This window comes from Arabidopsis lyrata, assembly GCF_000004255.2.
Source record: "Arabidopsis lyrata subsp. lyrata unplaced genomic scaffold ARALYscaffold_7, whole genome shotgun sequence".
NCBI classification, from domain to species: domain Eukaryota; kingdom Viridiplantae; phylum Streptophyta; class Magnoliopsida; order Brassicales; family Brassicaceae; genus Arabidopsis; species Arabidopsis lyrata.
In genome coordinates, this window is record NW_003302549.1 from 23,051,496 (window position 1) to 23,064,883 (window position 13,388).

Sequence of the window (13,388 nt, forward strand, 5' to 3'; positions counted from 1 at the left end):
TTGGCTCAACATGTTCATAGAGACATTTTGTAGGTGGTGATAAAGACCATACTTCAGCAGTAAAATATGTTTGGTGTACTAAATTTACACAGAATACACATACTAAATTTACTACTTTTTCCGTTGAACAATAAGCAGGTAAAGCCCTAGTTCTGCTTCTCCATTTCACTATACGAATCTCCAATCTCCAATTCTCCACAGGACGATCTCTCTGATCAGGTTTTTCATCCATTTCCTCCTTATCCCCTTTATTAATCATCGCAACTAATAACAAAAACCCGAATCAATATAAACAAATTCCAATCATGTAAATATAGTAGATCTTTTATAATGATCATTACCTTGAGAAAGCCATTGCTCACGACGAAGACCTAGCTTGCTCTGTTTCAATTTGGCAGACCTGTTCGTCTCCAATCTCCAATTCGTCTTTCTCTGCTACTTTTTTTTTCATGTTTATTTTGGGGTTTAGGATTTTAGAACTTTTTTGATATTTCAACTTTATTTTTGGTTTCAATCGATCTGGGTATGCTTGAATCATTTGCTTTTCAAGGTTTTGGCTTCTGTATGCTTATTTTCATCATATTTCTGTTTTCTATCTTTGATATCTCTGTTATGATATTTTACTTGGTGCAGGTGAGGCGAGTGTTGGAAAGGCCACTAAGAAGCCTCTACATTTCAAAGGATCCACTATCCACTGAGTTATCAAAGGATTCATGGCTCAGGTATCTATGCATTATTCTTTTGCAGCCTTGTTATGGCATTTGCTTAACATAGAATTTGTTTTATCATTTTGTATACATTTGATGGTAAATGAGCTCTTTATTCATTAGTGGTTCTCTTTCTTGCAGGGTGGTGATTTTTCCAATGTAGAACATTTTCTAAAAAATTGTGAAATTATATTTTTCACGAAATTGCGAAACTACGTTTTTGAGTTTTGACAATAATAATAATGATAAATATTTGTTAAATGTTTAGTAACTAATATTTTAAATTTACTAGAATATTGTAAAGTATATAAATACAAATTAATGTATGAAGGGGGGAAATATATAAATAACTTTGTGCTCTAAAAATCTATATTTACTTCGTAAAGTTAATTTTTACTTACAACAAAATGTTAGTATATTTTTTTTTTGTTAAATATAATTTTATTTAAAAGTTTTAACCCTATCTATATATACATATTTGAATAGGTCAAAGTCAAGGAGACGAGTGATTGTTGACTTTGTAACTCTCCGTTAAAAGCTTGAGCACCTTCTTCATCATCTCTGGTTACTCTCCGTTTGGCGCCATGTCAGCCTTGTCTGTGATCGAACAACGATTGCTAAAGTGGGACAAGCTCGCGTCTTTAGTACCCAAACCAAAGAAACCTCTGTTTCCGATTGATCGTCTTAACGAGCTTTTGAAAGTCTGTGCTAATTCAAGTTATCTAAGAACTGGAGAGTCGATTCACGGTCATTTGATTGTTACCAACCAATCATCTAGAGCTAAAGACGTGTATCAGATCAATTCTTTGATTAATCTCTATGTGAAATGCGGAGAAACTGTTCGTGCACGCAAGGTGTTCGATTTAATGCCTGAGAGAAATGTGGTTTCTTGGTGTGCGATGATGAAGGGTTATCAAAATTCTGGGTTTGATTTTGAAGTTTTGAAGCTTTTTAAAAGTATGGTTTTTTCTGATGAATCGAGACCTAATGAGTTTGTAGCTACTGTGGTTTTTAAGTCTTGTTCAAGCTCTGGGAGGATTGAAGAAGGTAAACAGTTTCATGGTTGTTTTCTTAAATCTGGTTTGATGTCTCATGAGTTTGTACGGAATACTCTTGTCTACATGTATTCTTTGTGTTCGGGTAATGGAGAAGCTATACGAGTTTTGGATGATCTTCCTTATTGTGATCTTTCTGTGTTTAGTTCAGCTCTTAGTGGTTATTTAGAGTGTGGTGCTTTTAAAGAAGGGGCTGAGGTTTTGAGAAGGATGGCTAAGGAAGATTTGGTTTTGGACAACATTACGTATTTGTCTTGTTTACGGCTTTGCTCCAATCTCAGAGATTTGAATTTGGCTAGGCAGATTCATAGCCGAATGGTGAGGTTAGGTTTCAACTCTGAAGTTGAGGCAAGTGGTGCAATCATTAATATGTATGGGAAATGTGGTAAAGTCCTATATGCGCAGAGAGTTTTCGACAATACACACGCTCAAAACATTGTCTTGAATACAACGATCATGGATGCTTACTTCCAGGATAAGTCTTTTGAGGAAGCTCTGAATCTGTTTTCAAAGATGGACACTAAAGAGGTTCCTCCGAATGAGTACACCTTTGCTATTTCGTTGAATTCAATTGCAGAGCTTTCCCTTCTAAAACATGGCGATCTTTTACATGGACTTGTTTTGAAATCTGGTTATAGGAACCATGTAATGGTGGGCAATGCATTGGTTAACATGTACGCTAAAAGTGGCAGCATTGAGGATGCAAGGAAAGCATTCTCAGGCATGACTTTTAGAGATATAGTTACTTGGAACACAATGATATGTGGATTCTCACATCATGGATTGGGGAGGGAAGGGCTTGAAGCCTTTGATAGAATGATGATTGCTGGAGAGATTCCCAATCGCATAACTTTTATCGGCGTTTTGCAGGCTTGTAGCCATGTTGGTTTTGTGGAGCAAGGGCTTTATTACTTTAATCAGCTAATGAAGAAATTTAATGTTCAGCCTGATCTACAGCATTATACATGCATTGTTGGACTTTTGAGCAAGGCTGGAATGTTCAAGGATGCTGAGGATTTCATGAGAACAGCTCCGATTGAATGGGACGTTGTTGCGTGGAGAGCTTTGCTAAATGCTTGTTATGTTCGCCGGAATTTCAGGTTGGGAAAGAAGGTAGCAGAATATGCCATTTATAAGTATCCAAACGATTCAGGAGTTTACGTGTTGTTATCCAATATCCATGCCAAGTCGAGGGAGTGGGAAGGCGTGGCAGAAGTGCGTTCTTTGATGAATAAAAGAGGTGTTAAGAAGGAGCCTGGAGTCAGCTGGATAGGGATACGTAATCAAACCCATGTGTTTCTTGCAGAGGAAAATCAACACCCCGAGATTACGCTGATTTATGCAAAGATTAAGGAAGTTTTGTCAAAGATTAGGCCATTAGGGTATTCTCCTGATGTTGCTGGAGTTTTCCATGATGTCGATGAAGAACAGAGAGAAGATAACCTCTCTTATCATAGTGAGAAGCTAGCTGTGGCATATGGTCTGATGAAAACGCCAGAGAACTCACCATTGTACGTGACTAAAAACGTGAGGATATGTGATGATTGTCACTCTGCAATTAAGCTTATCTCGAAGATCTCAAAACGATACATAGTTATCAGAGATTCCAATCGGTTCCATCATTTCCGAGATGGTCAGTGTTCTTGCTGTGATTACTGGTGAAATATAAACCGAAGGTTGACTTAGTGTGGCGTAGAGCTCTTGCGCCTCTATTTGCGGCCTCATGAGTTTCGGTTATCGTAAGTTGCAATTCATTTTTTGAGATCCTTAGTCATCAATTTCTAGGTGTAAATAGTGTCTAATAACACCTTTTGCAGATTATTCATGTCTGTGACAATTGTTTCCAATCTCATTGGTTTTTATGCTCTCACAGAGCTTTTGATACGGAAGTTTGGTAATTTTATACAAGGTACTGAGACAACAATATTAACAGACACAATCTAAGAGCAAAAAAAAGAAAGAAGTGCAGATATTGATAGATTGTTACTTGACGAAATACGATTTCAGCCGAAGTTGTTCTCCATGAATTTCACAAATCCATAGAAATCGATTCTTCCGTCTTTATTTCCATCGAATGATCTGATCATTCTCCTGCAATTCTCAAGGTTAGATCCTTGCTTTAAGCCAAGGATTGTCAAAACTCTCTGCAAATCTATTGGATCGATAAACCCATCTCTGTTTTCATCAAAGACATCAAAAGCTTGCTTCACTTCCTCCAAACTCGGCTCTTTCTCTTCAAACAGATTCGAAAGCTCCTCGGAACTGTACTGTTTTTGAAGTCCCTCACATTCTTTGTCGGTGGAAAGCCCTAAGCTCTTCATAACCATCCCTACATCTTCTCTACAAAGACCATCATCATCACGATATTCTTCGTGTTTGATCGAAGTTTGGAACTCAAGATCTTTGCTCTTCTTCTCTGAAACACATTGCTGGTGTTGAACAAGAGGCCAAAACCTGGAGAAAAATGACTGAGCAAAAGAAACCCATCTGAAAAAACCGATGAGGAAGAAGTTGATCAGACCAAACAAAGGGAAAGAAAAAGAAGAAGACTGTTTGCATTTAGACAATGAACTCTTCTCCATGGTTATAAAGCTATATAATTGGTTTTCAGTCATAACTTTTGTTAGATGTTTTATTTGGAAAAGTAAAGTAGGCAAATGAATGAATCACAAAGAAATGAATGTTTTGTTGGAGATATGAGTTTGGTTCATGGCTATGTATATATATAGATGATGAATAAGTCAATGTGGACACAGTTTTGGTGGAGAGGCAAAAGAGAGGAAGTTGCAGTTGGAAGAAGAGACCAAGAAGAAGGAAAGGGAAAGGAGAAACTTTTTTTTTTGGTAGGCAGGGAAAGGAGAAACTTACAAAAAGACTTTAGTATAAATAAATTAAGAGGAAATTTCTTCAACACCTTTTGATGGGAGTTGTTTTTTTTGTACTTATTTGAAGGGAAGCTTGGTCATATGACTATTTTTTTCTATTAATTTGTACTTAGAAGTAGGATATGACCCGCGGTATACCGCGGGATTAATTATTTGATTTTTTTTTTCTTTTTTATAAACCGATGAATTTGGTGTGTATAATATTTTTCGTTGTACACTGCGGATCGATTCTTTTGTAACAAAATTCTTTTAAAAGTTTAAGTTGTATTTGTTTTGTTTAGTGTTTAAGATTGTATAATTGTATTTTGATTGTTAATTTTAGGAATTCACTCGTAGTGTACCGTCCCGTATTAATATCAAAATATTCAGACGAACTTTCGTATAAATTTTGCCAAGACTAGACAGTAAGGCAGAGATCACACATAGACTAAGAAAAACATAAAAAGCAAATGAAATTTTCTTATAGTTAATTTCCACAATTAAGTAATCGGTTCCTCACCATAATCCGTGACTTGTTTGACCAAACGTTGGAAATCAATTAAATGATGACTAATTCAATACTCTTATTTGTTGTGGGCATGAAAAAGACTAACACGAATTAATGTCACAATTGCAACTAATTTCCTTAGTAAATTTCCTGGAAATTGCAAGTCAACAAACAAGGTAGTGGCTTTCTTTTTCTTTTGGCGTTTTTCATAAACTTCTTTTATATTAATTTACTAGTTATCTCTTAATATAATATCAAAATGTTCTTTCATTGGTTGTTTTGGTCAATATGAGATAAATCTTCATGAAGCTGACTTTGTCAATCCAATTAGTGTGGGTTCTTTATCAAAACTATATATTTTAATCCTAGATTTATATATACAACAAATATCGAACAGTAGTTGGCAGCTTGCAATATCTTCTCTTCATGCATCTACACATTGCTTATGTTGTAAGTAGACTACTCTCCCCATTATGCATCAACCAAATTTTGACCATTAACTTGCAGTGAAGAGGGTGTTTGCGTTATTTTCTCGGTATTCGTGATCGCGGCTTGCTTTTCCGGGACTTGGTTCATGTCTTTTTGGGGTGATAATTAAGCTGGTTATAAGGATGACTACACGTCTACTAGAGCAAACCTTATTTACAATGGTAAACACTTGATATCGTGGTCATCTAAGAAGTTAAAGACAGTGGCTCGCTCTATTAGAGCATTCATAACAAGTCCAAGATTATGAATCTATGACATTGGAAAAGCCCAACACAAGTCCATGTAATTAGGTTATCTAAGCAAGTAGTCTCTTATATATAGTCATATAATGAGAACTTTGATGGAAACTTTGAAAGTTGTCTCAAAACAACTGTCTTCATCTTTATAAAACCATCAATTTTGAATCATTGTGTTCATGGTGACAACAAAGTAAGCTTTCCTCTTTTAGTTTCTTTGCATAATAAAACTCTTCATGATCTATCTAAGTTCTTAGTTTATTTCTATCTTAATAAGCTCTTTAAGATCATAAATCTTTTTACTTTGAGATTGCTTACACGCTCCTCCGCGGAAGCCAGAAACAAGTTTGTTTGCTGCCACTACTTCTGAAGTCCAATGAATTAAATCACTTTCACGTAAAGAATGATTCATCATATGAATGAGTCACATACAAAATCATGATCGGCAAAAATTAGATTTAAGCCAAAGATTAATTAGAATGGAAAATAAGTTATTTATTGCAAGATTTATTTAACTACAGTTTTGAGGTTTTTTCATTTATGATACAACAAACTTTTTCACTCTGCAACCCAAAAACTACTTATCCCTCACTGTGTCAACCATTATATATACACAAACATGTGTGCATATATATTTATATATAGCTATATGTACAAAAGGACTCACCTGCTTTCTTGGAACACAAGACTGAACCCAAAAACAATCAAATCAGCTGCTTAAATTTCTCTCCTTTTTATGAGCTCTCATGGAAGTTTGCTGACCTAGAAAGAGCAGCAGGATTTGCTTGCAACTCAGCTCGTCTTCCCGGAAGTTTTCCTTCAGAAAGACTGCTTTTTTCTTTGGTTGATGATCTAAAAGCTCCGAAAGTATCCGCATTTTCGTCTTTTTTGATCCCTAATGTTTCCCAGATTGAACTTTTAGCAGCTTCCTCTGGATCATCGACCCTCAGCGTCTTGGGAACCCACAAGCATCTCTCCGGTTTGCTTTTCTCTCTACCAAGTGACTCGGTTTCTTCGAAAGTGGCTCCTGGTTCAGCAGCGTTCTCATCACGGGAATGTTTACCTAGTGTAGGAGAATTTGGACCAGACCCAGAGGGTGAATTGGGTTGTGGCATCCAGGTGAAGCTGTTCCATGTCCCTGGTGAAACCCCCGGGCAGCTCCAGTAAGCAGGTGGAGGATAAAATGGTAAAACCGTCCATGAAACTCCGTTCCAAGCGTATGGCCAAGCTGGTGGTGGTGGTCCCGGAAAGCATGGAACTTTTGGTAATGGGCTGACTGTTCCGGCCTCTTCGTTTGACGGGTTTAAAGGTACCGTAATCTTCAAACCTTCATTGGGTTCTTGCAACACAGTTTGTGTCTTCAACATTGACTTCTCAGCAAGATTCAATCCAGAAGCCATTGATTCACAGAGCACCGAATCAGAGCCAAATGTGAGAAGATTTGCACCATTAGGATGTTGAAGATCAGTTCTTGCCGCCTTCTGCATAGCTTCCGCAGATGTTATGCTTACATGACGGTTATAATGAGAAGCCGGACTCTTATTCTTGCGTCTCCCTGCACCAACCGGAACATTCCTCATCGTTCCACCCGCTGTCCAATACCTCTGACATTTCTTGCAGAAATGGCGAGGCTGGTTAACATTATAGTTGTTGTAGTAACAGAACTTGGTTTCCATGCTACTACATCGCGGGCACGGCAGAATCTTGTCGGGTTTCTTTAGCTTCGCCTCTTGAGAGCAAGCAGTACCACCCGTCTCATTCTGTGACGACTCTTCATTCGTCTTCGCAGCCTTTGTAGTCTCCGTTTTTTCAGTTATACCCGATGTAGTATTAGTAGTAACATCATTAGATTCATGCCTCAATGACTCTTCCTGACACTCATTATCTTTATCTTCCTGAAAACAACATAAAAAGTGATACTCATAAGAACCAGACTAAGATCATTGTTCTGTTTCCTAATCAAACAAACAACAAACAGAATCTAGAAGCAGCAAAGAAACATCAAACAATGTATCCATACAAAGAAACTATATTGAATCAGAATAAACCCTAAAAGTTCTTCAGTAAATTCAATATGAAGACACAAAAAGCTTCACCAGCAAATAAAAACCAAATGAAACTGATTGAGATCTCAAATCACACTTAATAAAAAAAAAAAAAAAAAAAAAACTCATTTGATAATCCAGATTTACATTTTTAGAATCCCCAAAAGTTGTGAAAACCTAGTTCAACATAAACAAACCAAAAATCACAACTTTTTCATAAATACTAAAATTTTGACAAATCTAACATCAACCCATCAATCATTTCCATTTAACAAATCATGGGTAATCTTCAAAAACAATTCACAAATCCAAAAAAAAAAACTAACCTTTTTATCACTCTCGCTCTCTCCTCCACCGCGAGAACCATCACCACCAACATCATCATCACCTCCTCCTAAACCGGAACCACCCATCTCATCATCATCATCTCGGGTACACGAATCTGATAACCGAACAAGATTCTGATCTTGAGTTTCGGTTAAAACTCCGGTATAGCTAGAACAGGAATCAACAACAACAGCAAGCTCAGGTAAAGGAATCGTCTTCCCAAAGAGCTTAATCGCCGGATCAGCCATGAATGATTCTTTTTTCACTTCTCCAGCGAGAAAAAAGCGGAAACTTTTGAGAAGACAGAGGAAAAAAGTTACAATTTTTATTGTTTAAAGAGAGAGAGAGATAAACGACTGTCTTGTTATCGGTCTGAGTTTTTTTTTTTTTTTTTTTTTTTGATAGATTTGTTTATTGGAATGGTTTTGGTCTTTGCGAAAGAAAGAAAAAAAGATTACAGATTTTGCTTTTTGCGTTTGTGATCTTTCGAATTGTACAACCTTTTGATTCGCCCAGAGTGCCACGTCCTCACACGTGAGGATTCTTAGCCACAAGTTTTTTTTTTTTTTTTGTGGACTTTTTGTTTTATAGAAAAAGGGTTCTCTTTTTCGTCTCTTTTTGGCTTTCTTTTTATTTTCCTTTTCAATCTGGTCAGTGGTCAGCACTTTTTTTACTTTTACTTTTTCTCCATTTTTTAACAAGTCTGGGAATTTTTTTTTAATTCGGTTTACTATGAGTCTATAAACAAACGTTAAAAGCCTTTGGTTCAGTGGTTGATTAATAATCATTAAAATATATAATCATAATAAGCTTGTAAAAAATTAGAAAGATTAGATATAGTATTTTTTCCGTTTCATAATATTAGAATTTTTGGAGAAATTTTTTTTGTTTCACAATATAAGATGTTTTTAAGTTTTTAAGTAAATTATAGATTAATTTAAAAATTTTATGATTATTTATATTTTGTAGTTTCTTTCATGATTGGTTGAACTTTTAAAAGTGAATATTTCTTAATTTGCGTGATTTTAGCTAAAATAACTTTTTTTTGAAATGGAGGAAGTATAAGTTATTAACACAATGATTATATTTTTGTATCTAATAATGTATATTGGTTGAGTTACCATAAATACGAGTATATAGATCGAAAAAACTTAGGAAAAAAAAAATTCTATATATATCGACAAAATTAATACGAGACTTTAAGAGATAAAAAAATGTAAAAATAAGATAAAATAAAGAGATTAGAAAGGAACAAAGTATGCACTAATATGAGAGAAAGTAGCCACAACCATCAAACATCAAAAACGGTTCAAACCCGAAAACTGAAATTGATCTGACAATGAAGAAAATCCATCAACCCAAAACTCGAGATTAGAGAGATATATTCAAATCTTTTTTTATTCGAAATATTTTAAATATTATCTTTAATAAGTTTATGGCGTTCGACCTTTTTTTTTCATTTATATTCCAAATTATAAATTAAGTAGTAGAACGCATAGCAAAACAAGTATGGTCTCTTACCATTTTTGAAGCAATTGTCTCTTCGTATTTACCAGATTAGATCCAGTCTTTTGTAATGGCTGATAATTGCATAAATGATTATATCTTATGCATTTCTATTAGACAAAAATGATATTTCTCTAGATTTTAACAGATCTCATATCAATTATCTAATTTTAAACAAAATCATCTAAAAATCTATTAAAACTCAAGTCATTCAAATTTTGTTTAATTTATAATTGCTGAATTTTATCTCCATCGATTAAACTTTCAGAATATCTCATAAAATTTTAAAACTTAGTTAAATAATTTTTTTGTAATATTCATAAATATAATAAACGTCTAATATTATATATATATATATATATTAAAAATTATCATCAGTTATCGACATGTTTTCTAGTTATATTAATATTTCAAGAAAAAGCATTTATGAAAGAAAAAAAAATTACATGATATAAAACATATTAATAGTATTTAGTTACATTAGTTTGGTACTTCTAAAAATAATATGATAACAATCGAAATCCAAACATCGAGTTTTCTTTTTCAACAACTCTAAACATTAGTTTTTTTATATTTTTGAAGCGACAAGTAGTGAATCTTCAGTTTTTTTGCTCTCTTTTTTCCTTTTTCATGACATAAATCTTCAACATATCAGAGATACGTGGCTGTAATAAGTCCATGTTAGAAGTTGTGGTTACTAATGAATGCCAAGTCGATTTGGAAAAAGTGCAATAATATGTGGATAAGTATTTGAACGCCAAGTCTAACATAGAAAAAGTGCAATTATGTGGATAAGTATATATGGTACCTTTATTTCAGACCACCCCAAATCCCAAATATATAATAAAGTTTTTGCATTACATTTATTATATTATCCCACTTGGAGGCACGACTGATAAAGATTCTTAAGAAACATATTTTATCATTTTCCGACTATTGTTCCCCGAAGTAAAGAAACATTATTCAGTTTTGTTTTTTAGATTAGCATCTTTCGTATAAAAAAAGTATCCTTGATATATCACATGACATAAACATTTTCGAACTAGAACTTGAATGAACTATATTGTAAAAGTTGGCTAAGTTTATAAAGAGACTCTTGGTGAAAAAGATAATTTATTGCTAAACTAAAACATGGTGTTCGACGAATAATACGAGATTGACTATAACAAATTTTCATATGGTTACTAGGAGGAAAACATTGTATATTTCATCACTGCTAAGTAGGTAGATTTTTTATCCTCATATTTGTAGAAATTTGTGGATCAAGTTATGCTTTAATTTATCTGCTAATTTGTTCAAAATTGAGAAAAAAAAATTCATTTCTCGGCTATTTTTTTTTTCTTTCATATGTATGAATTTTTTGACATAATATCAAAGCAAAACCATATACTGATATACATACTAGTATTTTGGTTTGTTTGATCCCTCACATACTTTGATCTCTCTTCTTTTTTATGTTTCTTTCTTTCTTCTGATCTTATATTGTGTCAATTTTCTTCTTGTTGGTCGTTGATAACGTTTGTTCTTTTACTTTGTAGAATGATGGGATATAAACAAGTGATTTTTTTTTTTTTTTTTTTGTATATTGATATCTTTAAAAAAGTGCCGCATGAACAAATTAAGATTTTTTTTTTTAATCATTTTATCAAAAACTCAAGACAATGAACACTACGTGAAACTATATACAACATGACATGGCCCACAACAAAAAGACAAAGCCCACGAAGACGTCAGTTCATCACGGACTCGATGGTAATTACCTCATTACCTGCATAGTCTAAGATCCTAAAACAAACATTATTTTATTGTTCGATCAAAAATAACCAGAGATATAGCAGTTAACATTCTTTTGTATTAATCTTGTTCACTATGGTCTCACATGGAAATCAAGATCGGACCTTAAGTCCTGACCAAATAAAACTCTCAACTCAACAAGGTTTTGGGCCTTGAATCAAAACATTTCTAGATATAACTGTTACGGTTGAAACTCGAACCAGTTAGGTCTTGCGGTAGTATGGACCTGACCTAACCCTTATATCGACTGAGTGTTGCACAAGTTTAAATAAATTTGTTTGGCTAGGAAGTTTCGTTTGTTTAAATTAACAGTTGGTGTGACATTAGTGTTGAGGAAGATTATACTATATCCTAATATACTCCTATCAAACAAGTCTAGATAGTTTCAACACAACATTTTATTTAACAATACAATAACTGAAAATAGTAGAACAATGGAGTTTAATTCAGATAATCTAAATTACAAGGAAAATACGAAATAGCTAGATACTAAAATAAACCAACAACATAAAAATGAAATTAATCAACCAGTCATGCAACCAACACCATATCGAGTGGTCGGAAAAACAAGAAACAAAGCACTACAAACAATTCCAACCATTATTGGAAAACTCTCCATAACTTGATCCATCTCTTTCTCTTTCCCTGGAAACAAACATCCAGTGACTCTTCGATCCGAAAACGCAATCGCCATAAACACCAAAACGCTCATCACTGCATGAACAAAGTCATTAACCTTCAACTTATACCTCTCATCAGTCACCGGAATCTCCGCTTCCGCAATCACATCTCCGCCTCCAAACTCTGGAGGCGGCGGTTTCATGAACACCGCGAGTCCACGTGGCGTCACGAAACCGTAGTAGATTTTCCCATCTGAGGCTTTGAAACTGTCGGTGAAATGGAAGAAGAAACAAGACATTGCGCAAAGAAGCAAGAGGAGATGAATCATGAGTGTGTTGATTCCGTTACAGTCTCCGTCACGGTAGATTGATGGAAGAACCATTTCGAACATCAAGAGAGTTCCTGTCGGAAGGAAGTTGACGAGCATTGATGTCTTCGAAACCGTTTTTTGAACTCCTTGCGCTACCATGCGACGTTTTCGACCTCTTCCTCCTCCGGCGGCGGCTCCTGCCGGAAGTGTAGGCAGTGAAGAGATTGAGACGGGTTTTGGTGAGCGAGACGGTGGTGATGGTGATGGTTTTTGCGGCGTAGTCGCCGTGTAAACTCTGATTCCGACGCTTTCCTCTGTTTTCTCCATTTTTGTGTGTTTCTCTCTTATTTTTTTTTTGTGATTAAACAGTTTTTTCGTCTGTCTTGTGATATGGTTTGATGAAGAATGAGAGTTTTGTATTTATTTTAAAAATCTCGGCGGTTATTGACGGTTATAGAGTATCCATCGGACGACGGTTTATGTGGGAAATGTTTTCGAATTTTTGCATTCTAGCTCTCTGATAACAAACCACGTGGAACCAATAAAATTGGTGTAATGGGCTTCAAGTCCATGATTTGGCCCAACCAAGCCTGGGTTATTAAAGAAATTTTTTCCAAAAGTATTATTCAATAAAATGAAACATTACTTAAGAGATGATTCTGTTTGTCTGTTGTCTCTAATATGTAGGCTTGATTAAGAAACTATAAACCATATTTATATTCGAATGTTCTTGTGGAAAGCTATTTAGAGATGGACAAACCTCCAGTACCACAGCTTCGTTAACCCTGTTAGTGCGTAGGATGTAATTATATTAAGTTTATTAGACTATATATATAGCTGTAACCAAAAGATAGAACCTTCAAGGAGGCTTTAAACCTAAGTGTCCCTTATATATTAGAGAATTTCACTTCACAATTTTGAATGGA

At 34.7% G+C, this 13,388-nt stretch overlaps 4 protein-coding genes across 4 annotated transcripts; 1 reads left to right on the forward strand and 3 right to left on the reverse strand.

Moving 5' to 3' along the window:
* Positions 1 to 1,174: 1,174 nt before the first annotated feature.
* Positions 1,175 to 3,614, forward strand: LOC9304776 (pentatricopeptide repeat-containing protein At5g39680). The gene has a single exon (XM_021017261.1). It carries the CDS (start codon positions 1,292 to 1,294, stop codon positions 3,422 to 3,424), a length of 2,133 nt encoding a protein of 710 aa, XP_020872920.1. The 5' UTR covers positions 1,175 to 1,291; the 3' UTR covers positions 3,425 to 3,614.
* Positions 3,590 to 4,562, reverse strand: LOC9304777 (probable calcium-binding protein CML45). Its single transcript, XM_002870723.2, has one exon. It carries the CDS (start codon positions 4,375 to 4,377, stop codon positions 3,766 to 3,768), a length of 612 nt encoding a protein of 203 aa, XP_002870769.1. The 5' UTR covers positions 4,378 to 4,562; the 3' UTR covers positions 3,590 to 3,765.
* Positions 4,563 to 6,329: 1,767 nt separating this feature from the next.
* LOC9306840 (cyclic dof factor 2) lies at positions 6,330 to 8,686 on the reverse strand. Its single transcript, XM_002870724.2, has 2 exons — positions 8,231 to 8,686; positions 6,330 to 7,754 (listed from the first exon to the last, which is right to left on the reverse strand). The coding sequence occupies exons 1-2, from the start codon at positions 8,477 to 8,479 to the stop codon at positions 6,594 to 6,596; spliced, it is 1,410 nt and encodes a 469-aa protein (XP_002870770.1). The 5' UTR covers positions 8,480 to 8,686; the 3' UTR covers positions 6,330 to 6,593.
* Positions 8,687 to 11,911: 3,225 nt separating this feature from the next.
* LOC9306841 lies at positions 11,912 to 12,994 on the reverse strand. Its single transcript, XM_021017321.1, has one exon. The coding sequence runs from the start codon at positions 12,787 to 12,789 to the stop codon at positions 12,055 to 12,057; it is 735 nt and encodes a 244-aa protein (XP_020872980.1). The 5' UTR covers positions 12,790 to 12,994; the 3' UTR covers positions 11,912 to 12,054.
* Between the last annotated feature and the right edge of the window lie 394 nt (positions 12,995 to 13,388).